General features: G+C 53.8%; 2 protein-coding genes across 17 annotated transcripts in view; one reads left to right on the top strand and one right to left on the bottom strand.

Moving 5' to 3' along the window:
• EPB41 (erythrocyte membrane protein band 4.1) overlaps window positions 1-11,150 on the top strand; it is a 199,172-nt gene extending 188,022 nt beyond the window's left edge. For all 14 annotated transcript variants that reach the window (XM_053898530.1, XM_053898488.1, XM_053898494.1 and 11 more), the window contains 4 exons: window positions 2,583-2,684; window positions 3,831-3,911; window positions 7,266-7,370; window positions 8,059-11,150. In XM_053898530.1, coding sequence (XP_053754505.1) covers window positions 2,583-2,684; window positions 3,831-3,911; window positions 7,266-7,364 — 282 coding nt within the window. In that variant the 3' untranslated portion in view covers window positions 7,365-7,370; window positions 8,059-11,150. The remainder of the gene's footprint in view (window positions 1-2,582; window positions 2,685-3,830; window positions 3,912-7,265; window positions 7,371-8,058) is intronic.
• TMEM200B (transmembrane protein 200B) lies at window positions 11,074-14,989 on the bottom strand. 3 transcript variants are annotated; one of them, XM_019432347.2, is made up of 2 exons: window positions 14,876-14,989; window positions 11,074-12,927 (listed from the first exon to the last, which is right to left on the bottom strand). In XM_019432347.2, the coding sequence occupies exon 2, from the start codon at window positions 12,905-12,907 to the stop codon at window positions 11,984-11,986; it is 924 nt and encodes a 307-aa protein (XP_019287892.2). In that variant the 5' UTR covers window positions 12,908-12,927; window positions 14,876-14,989; the 3' UTR covers window positions 11,074-11,983. The 3 variants fall into 3 exon arrangements, with proteins under 3 accessions (XP_019287892.2, XP_019287893.1, XP_019287894.1); XM_019432348.2 differs by having other exon boundaries at window positions 13,201-14,975; XM_019432349.2 differs by having other exon boundaries at window positions 13,441-14,975.
• Window positions 14,990-18,473: the final 3,484 nt, after the last annotated feature.

Below are 18,473 nucleotides of genomic sequence, written 5' to 3'. Positions count from 1 at the left end.
TGTCAAAGCCACCATACCATTTTAAGGAAACATTGGTTAAAGGGTCAAAGGAAAGAGACCACTTGTGGGAAGAGTATAAGTCAGAAATCATAACAAAGTCTCCTCCATCTTCCACTTCTTCAGAGACAGAAAGCAGGGAGGCAGTTGGTGGGAAGTAGAAAAATACGATAGAGTCACAGATTTAGTAGAGGTGGAGCTCTCAAAAAGGTTTAGCCCTCCTGACACACAAATTTATATTCTTTTTTAAAAAATGTATTTATTTGGAGAGAGAGAGAGAGAGGGAGGGAGGGAGTGAGGGAGGAAGGGCAGAGAGAGAGAGAGAGAGGGAGGGAGGGAGTGAGGGAGGAAGGGCAGAGAGAGAGAGAGAGAGAGAGAGAGAGGGAGAGAGAATCCCAAAGAAGGCTCTCTGTTCTCAGTGAGGAATCTGATGTGGGGCTTGATCTCCCAGACCGTGAGATCATGACCTGAGCCGAAATCAAGGGTCAGAGGCTTAACCTTAAGACTGAGGCATCAACAAGCACACCCAAATTTATATTCTTATAATCATGTATAAAGTACTTCTATGATCTCTTTAGATCTGCACAATAATGCCATGGTGGGGGCAGAGCCCATCTTACAGTATTGCCTGTTATAGATGAGAAAACTAAAGCTCAGAGAAGAGAGAAGGACTTGCCCAAAATCCCATAGCTAGTTAGGTCTGAGCTGGGACCCAAACCTCAGTCTTCAGACCAAAAGTTTTCTGGCCCTAACTTCTAGTGCAAACGTTTATTGCCTATAGAACCTTGACAAATTATTGAACTTCTCTGGCCCAACTAACTAAGTTAACAGTTGCGTTGTGTGCTTGGCACATAGTAGAAGTACAATAAATAATAGTTTAGTTCGAATCTAAGGTAGATAAGTGGGTCTGGGCTGAAGAAAGTGTTAGCGAACGAGCCAGCAATATACCTAGCATGGTGCTGGCATGTATGTGCATGATTTATGATTATGTGAGATGTAGGTGTCACAGGCATGTCCCCTCTCTTTGTTTTCTCTAGATTCTTACCTGCAAGGCAACTCCAGCCAGAAACTCTTCTTCCTAATTCTTATCTGCTCCTCCTGTCTCCCCACCCCCCATATCTCAAAGCTTTGCCTCAATGAAATGTGGTCCTGTTCATAAAAAGGCTGGAGTCCTCTGCTTATAATACAAATGACTTACATAAATAAAGAGGCAGAAAAACATAGTAATGTAACACTTTTTTTTTTTTTTTTACCGCAGGTTCTTTATGAGAATGATTGCAATTCTCTAAATCTCCTCTGAGCCCGTGTACGATACCAGAACCTACTGGTCATTGTTTTCTGGACAGCGTGTTGGCTCTGAGCAGCCTCCACCCTTCCAGTCTCCTCTGTTTCCATCCCAGTCACAGGGCTGTCAGCAGTTCTGAGTCCTGCTACCAGCCCACGGCCACTGATAACCACCTCTCTTCCTTTTTGCTAGTGTCATTTCCCAACCTGATCATAATACATTGGTTTTGGTCATAATGTGGTGAGCTCTAGAGAAACAAGAAGTAGCCGCAGCCCTTGTTCTCTGTGTAGATTAGTTTCATAGCCTGGCATTCTAAATACTTTTAAACCCTTCCTAATAAGGATGGTCCATTTCAATACTAGTTTTGTTGTCAGAAGGGTCATTAAGGTATTTTGTAGGTTTCTTCCCGTGGTGTCTTAAAGGGATATTTCCTACCTTATTTGCTCCAGTCTCCCATCTCAGTTTTCAAAGAAGATAGCCTGAGATTCCTTGGCTCCTTAAGCCCTGGCAAGGACCTTTCCCAGTCCTTTCTGAAAAGTTCTGCACTATGATTCAGAACCCACCCATGCCTTAGCACCCAAGAGTTTACACTTCTCCTGCCTTAGATGGTGTGTAAAGAGCTTCAGGTTTGTAGAGAGGACAGCTGCCACATACAAGTTTTGAGTACTTGAGCAAATCATTCGCCTTCTCTGGGCCTGCATTTTCTTACCTGGGAATGCTAATGAGTCTCTGCCCTTTCTGTTGATTTCACAGGGCTTGTGTGGGCATCAAAAAAGACAAAGGTTTTTTAAGGTTTATTTATTTTTGAGAGAGAGTGTGAGCGAGTAGGGGAGAGGCGGAGAGGGGGACAGAGAATCCAAAGCAGGCTCTGTGCTGACAGCAGCGAGCCTGATAGGGGGCTTGAACTCAACAAATCATGAGATCATGACCTGAGCTGAAGTTGGACGCAAAACCGACCGAGCCACCCAGGCTCCCCTAAAAGACAATGTTTTGAAAGCCATTTGTGAACTCTAAAATGCTGTATACACATGTGTGGTCATTGTCACTCTCATTGGCTGTTTTCCTGCCTTCTCTCTGATCCACTCCTGTCACTGACCCAGTGCTAAGGAAACTGACCATCCAACGTTTTTAGAAGGAGCCTTGTTGCCAGGGGATTGTTTTCTTTATTAAGAGATCGCTGTAAGGGAATTAGGTTTTTGCTTTAGAATGTACAGCCAAAGAGCAAAACTGCTTCCTGCCACAGTTGCCCACAAGGCTTCCTGAGAGGCATGTTGATGAGCTGTGTTTTTTTTTCCTGCAGACTGATGATAGCAATGGAGACTTGGACCCAGGAGTCTTGCTAACAGCTCAGACCATCACATCTGAGACCACAAGCAGTACAACCACAACTCAGATTACCAAGGTAACAGATCAGTTAGAACTTCCTTCTGGAAGTCAGTGGCATGCCAAGCGTGGTGCCTCTGTAGGAAGGACCCTGGTCCGTAAGCAAGGGTTTCCAGCTCCATCCCTACTGAGCCAAATTGTTCCAACTGTCACAGATGGAAAGGCCGTGCTGCTTTCCCCAGTGGTAAACCTAGGGAGACCCTGAGGGTGTCCTAGTCTAGTGAGTAGTCTCGTAAAGTCATATGTGCTTGTTGTCTTTACACGTGCGTCTCTCTGATCACTACCCTGTCTGGATGTAAGTTGAAAAAGTCAGTTTAAGGACAGGCGTCATTGGTATTATTATGCAGCTATGTTTTCCAAGTAAAAAATCAGAACTCAGGGCCCAACAGAGAGTTTTTATATCATGTCCAGCGTCAAGGCCACGGGAACTATAGTTTGCCCACTGAAATATTGGAATTATTAGAACATTGTTTACAGGGACAAACAGCACAAATTATCTAAAATCAGAACTATTCCCTGAAAATCAAACAGTCCGTGTTTGCTATAGCACTAGAGGAAAATGTATTTTCTTGTAAGTAAGAAATCTAGATTTATGACCAAGCTCTAGTATCAATACACAGATGACTAGAAGTTAGTTACTTACTGTGTCTAGACCTTAGTTTTCCTCATCTGTTATTTAAGGAAACCTACCCACTCTGAGGGGGTTATTTGAGGATCTTTTGATATTAATAATACGAAAATGCTTGAGAATAAAGAGCCTAATTTCAAGCTCCATGACATTTTTGTTCACAGTCTTCTGATTTTTCCCCTTGAAAATAATCAAAATATACAGAAAAGAGCAAAAAGAAAAACCTACCTGTTTTTTATTTACTCACTGAATATCTATGGTATTTAGAAGGAAGAAAAAGGGAAAAGTAAATAGCAAATTGTGATTTTCTGTTTTGCTTATTAAGATCTTAGCAATCCAAGGGAATAGAGATGTGCTCATTTTAGTAGGTGCAGCCAAGGGTTTGGGCAAGTGGGTAAGAAAGCTATTCTAGACAGTACCCAGCAGCAGATTAAAATTTGAAGTAGAGCTTTCAGATTAATCTTTTACTATTGCTGGGTTTTTTTCCCTTTTCTCCTTTCCTTTCTTTCTCATATGACTACCTCCCTTTGGTTTCAGACTGTAAAAGGTGGGATTTCAGAGACGCGGATTGAGAAGAGAATTGTGATCACAGGAGATGCCGATATTGACCATGATCAGGTGGGAACACGGAAGAGATTATGGGCATGGAGGAGGTCTCTGGGAGGGAAGATTGATGGATATAGGAGTTGGCTTTCAAAAGACGCCTCTGCCAGCTTCATCCTGAGGAACCCCCTGGGCCACTCTAGTGCTTAAATGGGAAGGGCAAAGGGAATCAGACCACGGAGGCCTGTGGGATGGGGGCTGCAGGTGGGGGGAGCATGAAGTGGAATAGAAGGAATAGAAAGCTTTTTAGACTCAAAAAGCTTGTGTTCAAATCCTGGATCTCTCCATATTGTAGCTCTTAGTTTCCTAGGCCTGCATTTCCTCATCTTTAGGATGGGCATTATGGCATCTTCCTCTCGAAGTGGTTGTGAGAATCAGGTGAGATGGGGGATGTCCACCATGAGGTACATGGTGGACTCCGGGTGAACAGAGCTGCTGCTGTTCAGGCGACAGCGTGTCCCTAAACGTGTACTGGAGACAGAAGAAGATAGTAAGACAAAAGGAAAGTGTGATCCCTGCCCTCAGAGGGCTTAGTGGCAGAGGAGATGAGGGGAAGCAGGAGGAGGTAGACTGAGAATCAGGAGCCTTGACTTCAATTCTGTCCTAGATCTGTCACTGACTTACTGTTTGACCTTGGGCAAACCATACTACCTCTGATTCTTTTTTGTCTCCTAAAAGAGAATAGGTTGATCTAGATCATTTCTGGGCTCTTCTGAGTGCTAAAAATCTATGTTTCTATATTAATTAGATGCTAATTGTGCTGCAAGCAATTAACAAATAATAAGGTCAGGATTGATGCTCCTAGCTCTCTGCTGAGTGAGGTGAGAACAGTAAAGCTGCAGAGAAGAGGGGGTGGAAGGGACTGCATGCAAATGCTTCTGGAATCATTGACAGCAGTGCTGGAGCAATCATTCTGTGGCCTTTATGCTGATATCTTGAGTGCCTTAAAAAAAAAGAAAGAAAAAGAAAACCTGAGCTGCACCACGGGCAGCTCCCTTGGTAGCAGGGCTGAGACTCCCAGCTGAGAATGGCTGCCGAGTCCAAGTGGGAGGCCCTGCAGCCTGTTCACCTCTGCTTGGTGGATCCCGCTGTTACCTGCCTGCATCCACCTACTTGGTCCGGTTGATTTGAGCCCCTGCTATGTGCTCAGTCTGTGCTAGACAGCAAGAGCAGGAGGACAGGAAGGTGTTTTGGGTTTGGAGTGAGACAGCACTGAGTTGACTCTTGATTCTGCAACTTACTAGCTGTGTGTCCTTGAGCAAGTTATTTTACTTCTCTGAGCTGTAATTTTGCCATCTGTAAAAGAAAGACGATCCTAGATTTCTTTCAGGATTGTTAGAAACATACTTGAGAGCTCAGAGAGATGCTCCTTTGTCCCTCGGTTCTGCTAGGTATGAGGGATGCACGCAAGGGATGAGATATGGTGTATTCTGGATGGGTGGGGGGCAATTAAAGCAAGAAGTAGTGTGATGCAGGCTTTCCTGGAGAGAGAGGTGTCAGCCAGAGTAACCGAAGAGATGGTTTGGGCTGGGCCTTGACACATGAGCAGGTGGGTTGGGAAAAAAAGATCAGGGAAAATGAGCAGGGGCCAATAGAGGTGCCAGTTTCATGGAGTCCTGAAGACCAAAAGAGGAACTTCCCCTCTTCTCTCATCCCTCCTAGAGATAGTTCTTAAGAGCCAGGGTCAGTAGTCAAGTGTTCAGATCTAGCTAGAATCCTTTTTTTTTTTATTATTTATTAAAATTTTTTTTTAACGTTTATTTATTTTTGAGAGAGAATGATAGAGTGCGAGCAGGAGAGGGGCAAGAGGAGACAGAGAATCCGAAGCAGGCTCCAGACTCTGAGCTGTCAGCACAGAGCCCAGCATAGGCCTCAAACCCACCGACCGTGAGATCATGACCTGAGCCAAAGTTGGACGCTTAACCAACTGAGCCACCCAGGCACCCCTTTTTAAAAAATTTTTTTTAAGTTGATTTATTTATTTATTTTGAGAGAGAGAGAGAGAAAGCAGGGTAGGGGCAGAAGGAGAGAGAGAATCCCAAGCAGGCTCCATGCTGTCAGCAGAGTCTGATGTAGCGCTCAAACTCACGAACCGTGAGATCATGACCTGAGCTGAAACCAAGATTCAGATGCTTAACTGACTGAGCCATCCAGGCTCCCCTAGTGTCCTTTTTAATAGGGAGGGCCTGTCTCTTGAGAATCCCCAGATCACCGTTCCCCAAAGCACCTTGGGTGCTGTGAGCTTGAGGCTCAGAGACTTGCTACCCAGGAAGAGTAGTGGTATCATTTCCCTGACTTTCCCTCTGTTTTCATTTAGTTTTTCTAAAATGATCAGAATTCCTTCAGATGCTAACACAGGGTCTCCCTGAAACTAAATGACAGTGTAGTGAAGAAGAAAGCCTTATAGATTTAAGTTAAAATCCCTGCTGCATTACTTACTAGCTGGGAAACATTAACCACTTTATTTAACCACTGAACCTCGGTTTCTTTGTCTGTAAAATAGAAACAATGAGGGGCGCCTGGCTGACTCAGCTGGAAGAGCAGGCAACTGTTGATCTTGGGGTTGTGAGTTTGAGGCCCCACGTTGGGCACAGAGCTTACTTCAAAACAAAGTGGAAACATGGGGTGCCTGGGTGGCTCAGTTAGTTAAGTGTTCAACTTCAGCTCAGGTCATGATCTCACGGTTCGTGGGTTCAAGCCCGTCGGGCTCTGTGCTGACAGCTCAGAGTCTGGAGCCTGCTTCGGATTCTGTGTCTCCCTCTCTCTCTGCCCCTCCCCCAATTCATGCTTTGTCTCTCTCTCTCTCAAAATAAACATTAAAAAGTAAAAATTTTAAAATGAAGTGGAAACAATGACGTTACCCTAATTTCATTGAGCCATCCTGAAGATTAAGTACATAATAATAATAATGTGCTTAAGCCAATGCATGGCATCTAATAGGCCCTCCCACTCTTCCTTTCTTTCCTCTCCGTGCCGAAGATACCTCTTCCTTTTTGCAGCATGCTTCTATATGTTCCTCTTCTGTTCTGAACTTCCCGGCTACCCTATAGTGAATACAGATTTTTCACTCACTTCTTGAGTGAATCCTCCCAGACCCACCCAGCAGGTACAGCTGTCACCCCTAAAGTCCCTTTATGATTCCTTGACGACAGCTCTAGCCTTCCCTGTCTCTGTGTTTTCAGTCCAGGAGCCTCCCTATGCAGGATAGGGGAGGTAAGGTTATTATCAGCTTGGCTTAGCCTAAATGCTGCCCCGGTACTACAGACGGAAAGATTTAATTTGCCAGAGAAACGATGTCCTGAGACCCCTGCCTTCCTTCACCAGCCAGCCTGCTTTCTGCCTGACGAACATTGTTTCTGTCTTTCTCAGGTCCTCGTACAGGCCATCAAGGAGGCAAAGGAGCAGCACCCAGACATGTCAGTGACCAAGGTGGTCGTCCATCAGGAGACCGAAATCTCTGAGGAATGAGCTCAGGTATGGGCTGTTCTTGGTGGGGTGGAGGGGGTCCACTGTCCCCCCCTCAGAGAACACTGAGCAGGAACATCCCCCAGAGGTATCCACACTGGGACTTAATAAAGCAAAGGCAAAGGAGAGGCTGATGAGGGAGACAGAGAAGTGACTAAGGATTTGGCTCCAATGAGAGCAGCTGGCCTCCTTGGGTCCTCCTGCCTTTATCAGGCCAGCAGTGATAGGCTGGAGGACACACCCTAGGCCTGGATGGAAACCCCCACTCACTTCCTGAATCTTCCCGTTTCCTCCTGCTTCTTCACTTAGCCTTCCCTCTCTCTTCTGTCTGCGATCTGCTCTCTGCCGTCACAGGGATCTCTGAGTCTAAACCTCAGAGAGCCAGAGGAGAACAAAACCAAGAAAAGCAGGACCTGCCTGTCTGGAAATGTGGGCTTGGGGGCTAGGGGACTAGGGGGCCAGGCCAGACTAGAAAATTGAAAGCAGCATAGCAGCTTTCAGAGAGCCCAGGGATCCAGATAAATTTATGCCTAAAAGTAGTTTACAAACAACTCGAAGAAGCCATCGATCACAGGTAGGACTGGGCTCTGTAAAACTGCCCAGGCCCTGCTTGTGACTTGGGGCCACAGAACTGGCAGTGGGGCTGGGTGGCTGTTTTCCTTTGCTGGATTTAAAAAGTGTGCTTTCTCTCCTCTAGGAACTATCCTACCCCAACTCCCCGCCTGTCTCCCATCCAAAAGAAAACCAGCAAAATGATAAAGAAGCTTTCCTGCAATAGTCAGACATCAGACTTTGAAAATTACTCTAAACCACCAGAAAATTTCACTTTCTATTTGGAATTTATACCAAGAGAGTCTTCTAGACATCACTGGTTCTTTTAATACTTTTTCTACATTGTGATACCAGAAATTGTTCAACTTTTCACTCTATGGACTGTTTTTAAAGAGCTTTTTGGTTTTTTTTATGAGGTGGTTTGTAACCCCTTTAACCTAGCCTCTCTCCATTTATTTCCAACCCAGATCCTGACAGGTCCACAGAATTCTTGGGGAAATCCTCCAAAGATTCTGTCAGCTGTGTTGGGGGCCAAAGCCAGCTTAATGGGGCTTTCCTGCTCGTCCTCTAGTTTTATACCCTTTGGATGTCAGCAGAAACTTCATTAACCAGCCCTTTCTCAGAGCCAATGATGTGACTTTACCATGTGAGGCAGGGCAGCTGTCCTGATCCATAGGCCCCAGGAAAACATCCCTGTCCCTTTGTTGAGGGTGGTTTCAGTGAGGCAGAGATCTCTGCTAAGAATGTAGTATTGTTTTTCCTTCTTTCCTCCTATTCTTTCTTTTTGGAGCTTCTTTAGATCAAAGACATAAGAAGTTGTTTCATATCTATCTGATACTGTGAATGTTTGAACATATCCGTGGCCTTCACCTTCCTGCCCTCCCTCCCCTTTTACCTCATCAGAAGCAGTGGCTCTGCTAAGTGCTCCCCCCACTTCCCATCTCAGGAGACCAAAACTCACAGAAAAATAGGCACTTTTGGCCAGAAGCTCCAATGGCACATTTTTAGTGGTGATTTAGGCAAGGAGAAAGTTAATGAGGTTTTAAAAAAGGTTTTCTAGTTCTGGGAATGTGCACTTCACACAGGGGAATGGTGGGGTTTACCTCAGTCAGATCTTGCTGAGAAGTATTTCCAGGTGACCAACCCTGGGCCTTTTTCTTTAATCCTGGGATGACAGGGAATGTGACTCAGAGAGGAGGTCTTGTTCCTTGTCCTTTCTTCTCCTGACTGGTACCTGCCTGCAGACACCCTTCTGGAGCAAGGGAATTGACGTTTAGGGGCCATCCTTCCCACAAAACCCTGCACGACAAGGGGTACAAACACCAGCCCTGCTTGTTCCCACTCGCCATCTGAGGTCTGTCAGGTTTTATAGGCTTGATTTTTGTGGTGGGTTGTGGGTTTATTTTACTTTCACTTTTTTGTTGTTGTTGCTGTTTGTTTGGTTTTGAAAATGGGACTGACTGATATGCCCAGTTCCACCATTCCTGGTAGGTCTGGGGGCATTTTTATTTAATAGCACTTCTCGAATCTTCCAGCTTGCTCCCACAAACACATCTGCCCGGAAGTTCTTGGAATCTTATTCTGGGACAGAAGTGAACCTCATGAGATAGACAGCGGATCACAGTCAGCAGTCTCGGGGGGCTCCAGAGCAGTGAGAGACGTCGAAAACCCCTGCTCCCCACAGTGGGAGCCAGCCACCTGTGTCCAAAGCCTCTTCTGGCCGAGTCTTGTCTCAGACAAACTCAGCTGGTTTGAACTGATTGCAGACGTGTGCATTTTCCTTTAGTACTTATGTGAGAATATTACTAGCCGAGAGGCAGCTCTCTCTGGAGAGGGATGAAGAGCTCAGGTAGGGTATATGACAGGCCTGCGGAGCCAGGACTGTCCTGTCTCAGGAGCAGACTTCCAGCCCGTGGGCACAGGGTCTGAAACGATGGGGCTCTCTTGGTGGTACCCACGCCCAGGCTGCGTCGCCAGGAGTGGTGGTGAGGTTAGGAATCCAGCTCACATCAGAAGGCGTGTAACGTGAGCTCCCTTGCCCGTGGCCAGCTGTCCTGTTGAAAGAGCTGCCAGCTTCCCAGGCTGCCAGCTGTGGAATGAAGAGGGTCGGGGTAAGGAAGAGGGCACAGGGTGAGCATCAGCGGCCCGGCATGCCGGGTTCTCCACTGCCTGCACTGATGCGGCAGCTTTCACCGCACAGGACCTATGACAGGGGCCCACGCTTCCCCTCGGCTCTGTCACCCGCTCACAGTGCTTCTCCTCCCGCTTCCTTAACTATAAATTGGACCAGAAGATCTCGAATGCTCTTCCAGCACTGAGAAGCCACGATTTGGACAAGCTAGGCAGAAGGTGTCCTTCCAAGCCTCTCTCCCTATCCTGCCTCTCTGGTAACAGATCTGAGGGTTCGACAGTTGTTTGGATTTTATTTCTTCCTGCAGTTGTGTGTGCATTTGTGTGTGTGAGTGTGAAGAAAAACAGATTCTGTCCAGGTGGAAATGGTGAAGAGGGGAGGGGAGAGTTTCATTTCCAGGGTCAGAGACTTGGCAGCAATTTCCCTAAAGTGACTCAGACACACCACAGTAACAATTCTCGCTGCAGTTTTATTTTTATTTCACTTGAGAAGTAAAGACTTCCTCCAAGCCACACGAGGTCTCTGCCACCCACCCACCACCCACCCACCCACCAAGCAGGACCTAAATTTCCAAGCCGAGGGCCCGAAGAACCTGGCCACAGGGACCTTTCAGGGCCTCTTCGCCCTCCGGCCCAGGCCTCCCCATCGCATGTTCTGCAGGGCGGTGGAGGGGGGGAGGGGACAACCGTCTGCCCTGGGAAGTGGAGCCAGAGCTATGGCCTGACCAACACCACAGAATGCCCACTGCTCGTGGAAATACCTGCCCAGGATCTCAGCCCCCGGCTGGCTGTTTTTACAGATCTCTCTCAAATGTATTATTTTGGTGACAAAAATGAAGGAGCTTTGTAAATTTTTTTAAAATTATGAATCATATCAAGTAGTTGTTTACATTTCTTGACAAATAGGAACTATGGCAGCAGAATCAAATTGGCAAAATCCCTAGATTAAAAAGGCAATAATTAGGTCTGCTGTTTTGGCCTTTTGTAGTAAGAGAAGTGGTGTAGTGCTTAGATACGTGTTTGGTCTTGCTTCTTGTATTGCATTTTTCAATAAACTTACAAAAAAAAAAAAAAGACTGAATCTGTGAGAATTGATCAACTTTTAAAGTTCTCTTTTCCTACCAGCAATCTGGGAAAAATTAAACACGAGTAAGGGAGACCCAAATTCAAGCCATTTTCTAAAGTAAGCTACCCACATTGGCCAAAATGCGGCTTCAACGTTGTATAAAAGGAGATCTGACAAATGCTTTTTGCCTGCTGGAGGGAGATGTTGCAGCACAGGCCATGACAGAGGAGAGAAGGGGGCTTGTCAGACCTGTTTAGGGAGGGGCCAGACCCTCGGTAGGAAGACTTTGGCAGTAGTGTAGCCCTAGTGGGGTGTACCCCGCATGGCTGAGGGGAGACAGGGGCTGAGGTGGTGGGAGATAAAGCCTCAGGCCCCATCCCAGATGGCAGTGGAGGGTCTCTGCTCTACCCCATTGCCCGTCTTCCCCGACCCAGCAACTGGCACCACCTTGGAGGGAGCCCATCCCAGCCTGTAACATCCCAACCTACCTTCTGAGTCTTAGGGGTCCTTGCTCACCACTTGGGGTTTGCCAAGACACCAGGTTTCTCCCAGTCACCCTGACCTGGACCTCCAGCCCCCTCAGGTACCTGTCCGAGGCTAAGTAAGGCCACTTTTGGAGGCTTAAAAGAGATCCCAAGGCCGAGTCATGCTGGTCTCCAGACTCCACATTAAAGCGCATTGTCTCCAGCTTATTGAACCCTGTGCAGTTGGCATTTGTCTGCCGACATGCAAGTCAGGATGCCTTAGCAGCTGATGGGGCCAGAGCATCCACCTCCAGTCTGGGATGTGACTGATGCTTCTACTAGATATTGGGACTTCTGGTCCTGTTACCAATGTCCATGCTGCAGCCGCCTAGAAAGCTGTCCCCTGATCCTCAAACCCGGGCTCCCAAGTCCCCTCCTCCTCCCAACTTGGCATAACCCCCCAGACTGAGGCGGTCCAGCCGTGGCCAGCTCCGGTGAGCACAGTCTCGAGCTGCCGGGGCCCCAAGTAGGAGCTCCCCAAGGCCCAGATCCAGAGACTTGGAATGTTCGATGCAGGAACCAGAGGGCTGCACGGTGATAATCACATGGCCAGTCTGGGTCCGTGGACCCCAGGGTGGGGGCAGCCCTGGGCCCTTCAGAGGGTAACTGTTGAGCAGGGCAGGTAACCCCAAGCGAGGATTAGCAGGCTCTGAACGCAGACTCCGCACTGACGGGACGGGTGAGGTACCCCGACGCGGGGACAGGTCCCAACTTTCTGGCTCTGCGCGGCCTATGGCTCGGGGAGTCCTGGGTCCGGGGCTGGGGAGGAGGGCGCAGTCCCAGCCGGCGCCGTCAGGAGGGCGGAGCGCCTGAGCCCGCAGCACCCCCTGGCGAAGCCGTCGCGTTTCCAAGTCGCGGTTCTCGTAGAGTAGCGTGTTGGCGCAGATGAACACGAACAGGCCGACGCCCATGACCACCGGCCCGAGGAGCCGCAGCCGCTCGTGCGGGCCGTGGGCCCGGCCGGCGCCGCGACCCTCGCGTCGCAGCTCGCTCAGGGGGGGCGCGCTGGCATTGGCAGCGCGCGGCCCTGGGGCGCCGGCGCGGTGCGGCCAGTAGCCGGCCACGGCGATGCCCATGCCCACCAGTACCACGAGCGCCCCCAGCGCCGCGAACGCCCCCGACGGCGAGCGCAGCCGCAGCCGTGCCCGCACCCGCAGAGGTTCGGGCGGGGAGCGCGGGCGCCGGCGGCGGCCCAGGCGGCGGCCCAGGCGAGAGACGCGGCCCTCGGGGCTCCTGCGCACCTCCCCGCAGTCTCCAGGGCTCCCAGCCGTCATCTCGCCGTCGTCTAGGCGCTCTGCAGAGAGATGGGAGGCAGGGACTGAACCGACGGGCCTAGGGTCGGAGCGCCAGGTGGGGGGCCCAAATCCGGGAGGCAAGCTCAGGCTGCCTCGCCCAGGCCGCTTGGAGATCCCTGGCGGCCACCCCCGGATTTTCCCGGGCCGCGAGGCGGGGAGCCGCCCCCGCTCGGGTTTTCCGCAGCGGAGCTCGGAGCCAGGGACGCGCGGCAGAAGCCGGAGTTGGCCGGGCCCGCGGGCGGAGAGGAGGGAGGGGGGGCGCGGGCTGCTACCTGGCGCATCCTCGGCTGCGGGGCTCCGGCCTCCAGAGCCCTCTTCGCCAGCCCGCCGGCTCCGGGCCTCAGGAGGTGTGCGGGCCCCCCGGCAGTGGCGTCTCCAGGGTAAGTCCCGCCCGGGATCGACCTCACCCCCGCACGTGGGTGCACCGTAAAGGAGGGAGGGGGCGCTCAGACCGCCCGGGTCCGCTGGGGTCGCTCGCGGGCCCCACCTCCCCCCTACTGCGCTTTACATACCGCAGCGTAGGAAGGAGGGGGTGTCACTGACTCCAGCCTCTTCCTGCCCGCCCCCTCCTTTCAGACCTCCTCAGTCTGCACTGAAGCTGCAGCAGGAGAGACTTGAGCTAGACTCCAGGAAGACCGTTCCGATCAAGACCAGCGGCAGACTTTGCCCGGGATTGCTTTAAACTCCGCGTAGACGAGGCCTCTCCTCCCCCAGCGGCCGGGCAGTGGCCAGGGCAGGGCGCAGGGGGCTGCAGGTGCTGGGCGCGGGGCCCTGCCGGTAGAGCTCCCCTCCGGCTCTCCCGTCGGCCTGGGCAAGGCTGTTCCCAGGTTGCAGCGTTTCCAATTCGAGCTCCTCGGGATGAATCATCCCCCTTTCCCGCCGCCTGTCCTCCTTTCCGGCCTCCTCCACCCGAGGCCTCTGTGGCCCGCGTCCCGGACGGAGCAGCACCGCCCCAGCACCTCAGGCCGCCCCAGCCTGGGCCGCCCGGCTTAAGCCCTTCCCGGCCTGTGGCCTGAGGACTGGAGCCGGGGCCGGGTAAGGAGTAGCTGGGTTGTGTGTGGTGTGGCCCCCATGGGAGGGAGGGTGTGGGAGGAAACCGGGCCCCCGCCCAGGAGCCCTGGGCCGCAGGGGGAGAGTTAGCACCTCGCTGTCCGGTGGTGCGTCTTCACTCCCCCGGTATGGTTTCTAAACAGCTTCAGTGCTGGAACCCGTAGCCGAAGCCCCAGGAAGGAGGCCTTGCTACCCCACTCACTCCCCATCCGCACCCCCGAAGCTCAAGACACGACACCCCATCCCTGCCTCCCAACAGGAGTGCCAAAGGCCCGGGGCCTAGCACTGAGCCGCAGTCTGCCGCGTCCAAAGCCTAATTTTCACAGATGGAAACTGCGGCCCAGAGAGGCGGAGGAGACTGCCGGGGTCACACGAGGAGGGGGCTCTACCGGGACCCGACGCCGGGCCTCCCGACCCCGGCCAATGCTGTGCACAGCCACGGGAGCGTCGTGGGAGGAGGCAAGGGCCGTTCCCCGTCGTCTCTGAGTGTGGAGCCTTTTTCCCAGCCCGAAACCTCAGAAGTGACCACCCCGCCCCAGGCCAGAGCTGGTGCCCCGGGCCCAACCCCGAAAAGGTCGCCCGGAGACCCCGCGCGTCTCTGCGTGGAGGAGGGCGAAGGCGTGCGGAGAGATGGCCACATGCCTTGAGACCCCGAGACTCTGGAGAGCGTGAGTCCACGCTGGGGACCCCAGGGGGACAGAAACTTGGAGCCACAGTCGGAAGGTCTCAGGCCGCGGGAAGTTGCTCCGGGCCGGGTCCCTTGCACTCAGCCAGCGTCCACACTCTGCCCGGGGTAAAGGGATGACCGGACTCCCGCCGCCCAGGGCCTTTCCGGAGGGAGGGGAAACAAAAGTTGAGGAAAGTGGGAGGCGAACCCCGGACCCTAGTTCTGCTCACCTGGTGCCGCCGCGCCCAGGCGGGTCCCGGTCCGAGTCAGCGCGCCACGGGTCGCGCGGCACTGCCGCGGTCTCCACCGACTCTTGGCCCCCCCCGGCCCCGCCCCCTACTCGGGCTCCGCCCAGCGCCGCCCAGGCCCCGCCCCCCAGGAGCCCGGGGGACTGGCTGGCTAGCACCCCGCCAGGCCCCACCGCGGGAAGAAGGCAGCCGCTCAGGTCTGAGGGTCGCAGGTAAGCGCTGTGTGCTGGCCTGGTGGCTCGGAGGACCCGGGGGTCCGAGTCCCCGGCTTCTGTCGTTCGCAGAGCCCTGGGAGGGCCCCCTCATCCCACGTGGGGAAACCTGGAGAACCCTGCGGGGCTCCGTAGCGAGCGCGCAGACTGAGGACTCGAAGCCCGCACGCCCCCATCCCGCGCCTCTCAGCCCTACATTCTAAGCGCCGGGGAGAGGACCCCCGGAGGCGTGTGAGAGCCCGCTGCCGCCCCGCGCCGTCCGGGGAGCTCCCCGGAGGAGGCGGTCCGGTTCCTGCCCCGCCCGCGCCCCCAGCCCTTCGCGTCCGTGAACCTCACTGCCTTCACCTGAAAAATGGGCTTCAAGGTGTCCGCCTCGCAAGATGCGGAGAGGCGAAAATCCAGCGTCGGGGGTGGGCACTCGACACGGGGCGCAGCCCCGGGTAACCCCGCGAGCGCTCAGTGAATAGCAGCCCAGGGCAGGGGTGGGGGCGGTGGGGCTGAGCCCTCTCCCAGAGCTGAGGGAGTCTGACGGAGTGTCACGGGTCCCGCCGGCCTCCCTAACACTGAGAGGACGCGCCCCATTTGGAGTGGGGAGGCGGCGCTGGTCCCCGCTCCGGAGGCACTGGGAGCGCCCCCAGCCGCTGGCCCGACGGGGCCGCGCAGCTCTCGCCCAGCCCGCCCCCCGAGGCTGGAATGCGGAGCGGAGCGAGGGGGTCGGCTGGCGGCCCAGTTTCCATGATGCGGGGGGCGGGCTCAGAGGAGAAGGTGGGGGGGGAGGCGCGGGCGGCCGGCCAGGCTCCGAGCCGGGCCCCCCCTGGCCCCCGCTGCCCGGCCGGGCCCCTCGGGAGGAATTTCCGGCCTGGGATTGATTATAACCCTCCCATCCCCCGGCCGCCGAGACCCCCCGGCCCGCGGGGCGCGGGGGAGGGGGAGGGGGAGGGGCGGTAATGAGACCCGGCTGTGCGCCCGGGGCGGGGAGGGGGAGCTCGAGGAAGTCGCCGGCCTGGGCCATCCCCGCCCCCTCGCAGGGCGCCACTCTACACAGCTAGGCCTCGAACCCAGGCCCCGGCCCTCTGGCCCGACTGAGAAGACTGGGGGTGGCATCAGCGCCTCGGGAGTTTCTCTCCCAGCGTTCGTGGACAGGCATCCCTGGGAGCGACCAAAGCCTCCTCGGGGGAACGGGGATGCCGGCCTCCTGCGGAGCGGGTAGGGCCAAGCTGGGGTCAAATGGGGTCGGAGAGCCAGCCGGGGTCGCCTTCCCGCCGCCGCGTGAGACTGAAGGCTCCTCCGGCCAGAGCTCCGAAGAGAATTCCCTGCGCCCTGCGCCGGGCTGTTATTTGCGCTCCACTGAGGCAGTGGCCTCCTTCCTGCCTCCTCCGGCCACCCCCTTTGCTCGAGACCCCCGTGGACCCTGCACTCAGTCCATTCCCGCACACCGACTGCTCCTCGCCGCCGCCCCGGCCCTCCGGCAACCCCTCCTGCGGCTCAGGTCCCCACCCCACCCTACACCGTCCCCGCCATTCCCCCGCCCGCCTCGCGGCTCTTCCTGGGGACACCAACTCCAGGCTAAAGCTCAGTGTCCCGTTCTTGTCCTTGCTGCTCCACCTGCCCTGGCGGTTACACGTGCTCTTCCTGCCTGCCCCTCCTGGCTCTTCTTCCTCGGGGCCCCTCTGTCCTCCCCCCGCCCCCCCTCCCATGTTGGGGCTCCTCCAGCCTGAGCCCACAAGTCCATCCTCACTTTCGGCAACCAGACACCTCCCCAGAAATGTCCCTGCTCCCGGTGATCATGGCCCATTCCTACTCCTCCTGTTCCCCCTTCTGTAAAGGGCCCCTCTGCTCACCCCAAGGCCATCTCCACCAGCAGTCACCTTAGGCTCACTCCTCTCTGCCTTCTCCCCAGTCCTTCCAGTCCTGTGGACCCTCCGCTTGGGATCCCCAATTAGCTGCCTTCTCCCTGCCCCAGGGCCACTGTTCTGTGCAGGGTCACCAGCCATCTTTCTACCCTGGATCTAAACCAATCACTCACTCTTGCTTAAAACACTCAGTGGCTCCCCAGTGATGTCTAAATGGAGTTCAAAATCCCTTCTCATCTCCACAAACTGGGTCCTGCCCCCTCACACCCTCCCTCCCCCATAGCTGAACTTTCTCCCATCCCCACATCTGTGCTCTGGCCTTGGGGTGTGACCCGGGCCTTGCCTCCTGCCATGAAATCCCACTGCTCTGATCATCCCCTTGGCTCCTTCTCCTTCAGACCTTCTTTGCACCTCTGTGACCCCAGAGTAGGTCAGCCCCGCCCCTCCCAGACCCCTGCCTTCTACACCCTCACCCGGCCTCCCCTTAGCAGCACTGCACGGGAGAACTGAGATCAGTGTTTGGGATTTGAGCCTATGTCTTATGTCCCCCTGGTGGTGAGCTCCGAGGGGAGACCTGGGTCTGTCTTGGCCCTCCACTGGCTTGTTTCTCCCCCACCCGGGGGTCCCTCCTAATCCACACTGCCCAGACAGCAGGAAAGGACTCTGCTCTCTGAGTCCCAGTTTCCTCATCTACACAAAAAGGGGGGAACACTACTTCCTAGTGTTGTTTTGAAGACTAAATAGGAGCACACATGTTCAGCATCTGGCACAAAGTGGATGCCACCGAACAGCTGATCCCTCCTCTGACCCTGGGGTTTGGGGCACAGAAGACAGTGTTTGGGAATTGTAGGAACCTTCCGTGGCATCATTTGGGGCGGTGGTGAAAAAGGGGTCCTCTTTTCCTAGATATTATTTTTTTAATGCTTATTTATTTATTTGCTAGTTTGTTTATTTATTTTTGAGAGAGAAAGGCAGAGCTTGCGCAGGGGAGGAGCGGAGAGAGAAAGGGAGACACAGAATCCGAAGCAGGATCCGGACTCTGAGCTGTCAGCACAGAGCCCGATACGGGGCTTGAACTCACGCACTGTGAGATCATGACCTGAGCTGAAGTCGGACGCTTAACCAACTGAGCCATCCAGGCGCCCCCTCTTTTCCTAGATATAACCCCATTCGATTCCCTTGAGAGTTCAGTGAGGTCAGTGATATGCCCAGTTCGCAGAAGAGGAAACTGGCTCAGAGAGGCCAAGACCTGCTGGCAGACACACAGCCGGGCCGGTAAGTGCTCTTCCCCTCCACAGAGGGATGTCCATGGGCCCTGCTTGGCCGGATGGATGTTCAGATGTGTGGGCAGCCAGTGGCCTTATTATTGGGACATCAGTCCCCTCCTGGATCTGCCCTGGCTCCTGTGTGACCAGGACTCCTTTCCTTCTGAACCAGACACAGGGACCCTGAGGCCCCTGCCTACTTGGGACTCCGTGTTCTCTCCGAAAGCCACTGTGGGGAGGGAACAGCTGT

This window comes from Panthera pardus, unplaced genomic scaffold, assembly GCF_024362965.1.
Source record: "Panthera pardus isolate Hobbes unplaced genomic scaffold, ASM2436296v1 HiC_scaffold_11, whole genome shotgun sequence".
NCBI classification, from domain to species: Eukaryota; Metazoa; Chordata; class Mammalia; order Carnivora; family Felidae; genus Panthera; species Panthera pardus.
Note: the sequence above shows the minus strand (reverse complement) of the source record. Positions and strands in the feature narration are given on the sequence as shown.

Bases quoted from the DNA above. Each gene is read 5' to 3' on its own strand.
- TMEM200B (XM_019432347.2), bottom strand. From the start codon at position 12,907: ATGACGGCTGGGAGCCCTGGAGACTGCGGGGAGGTGCGCAGGAGCCCC.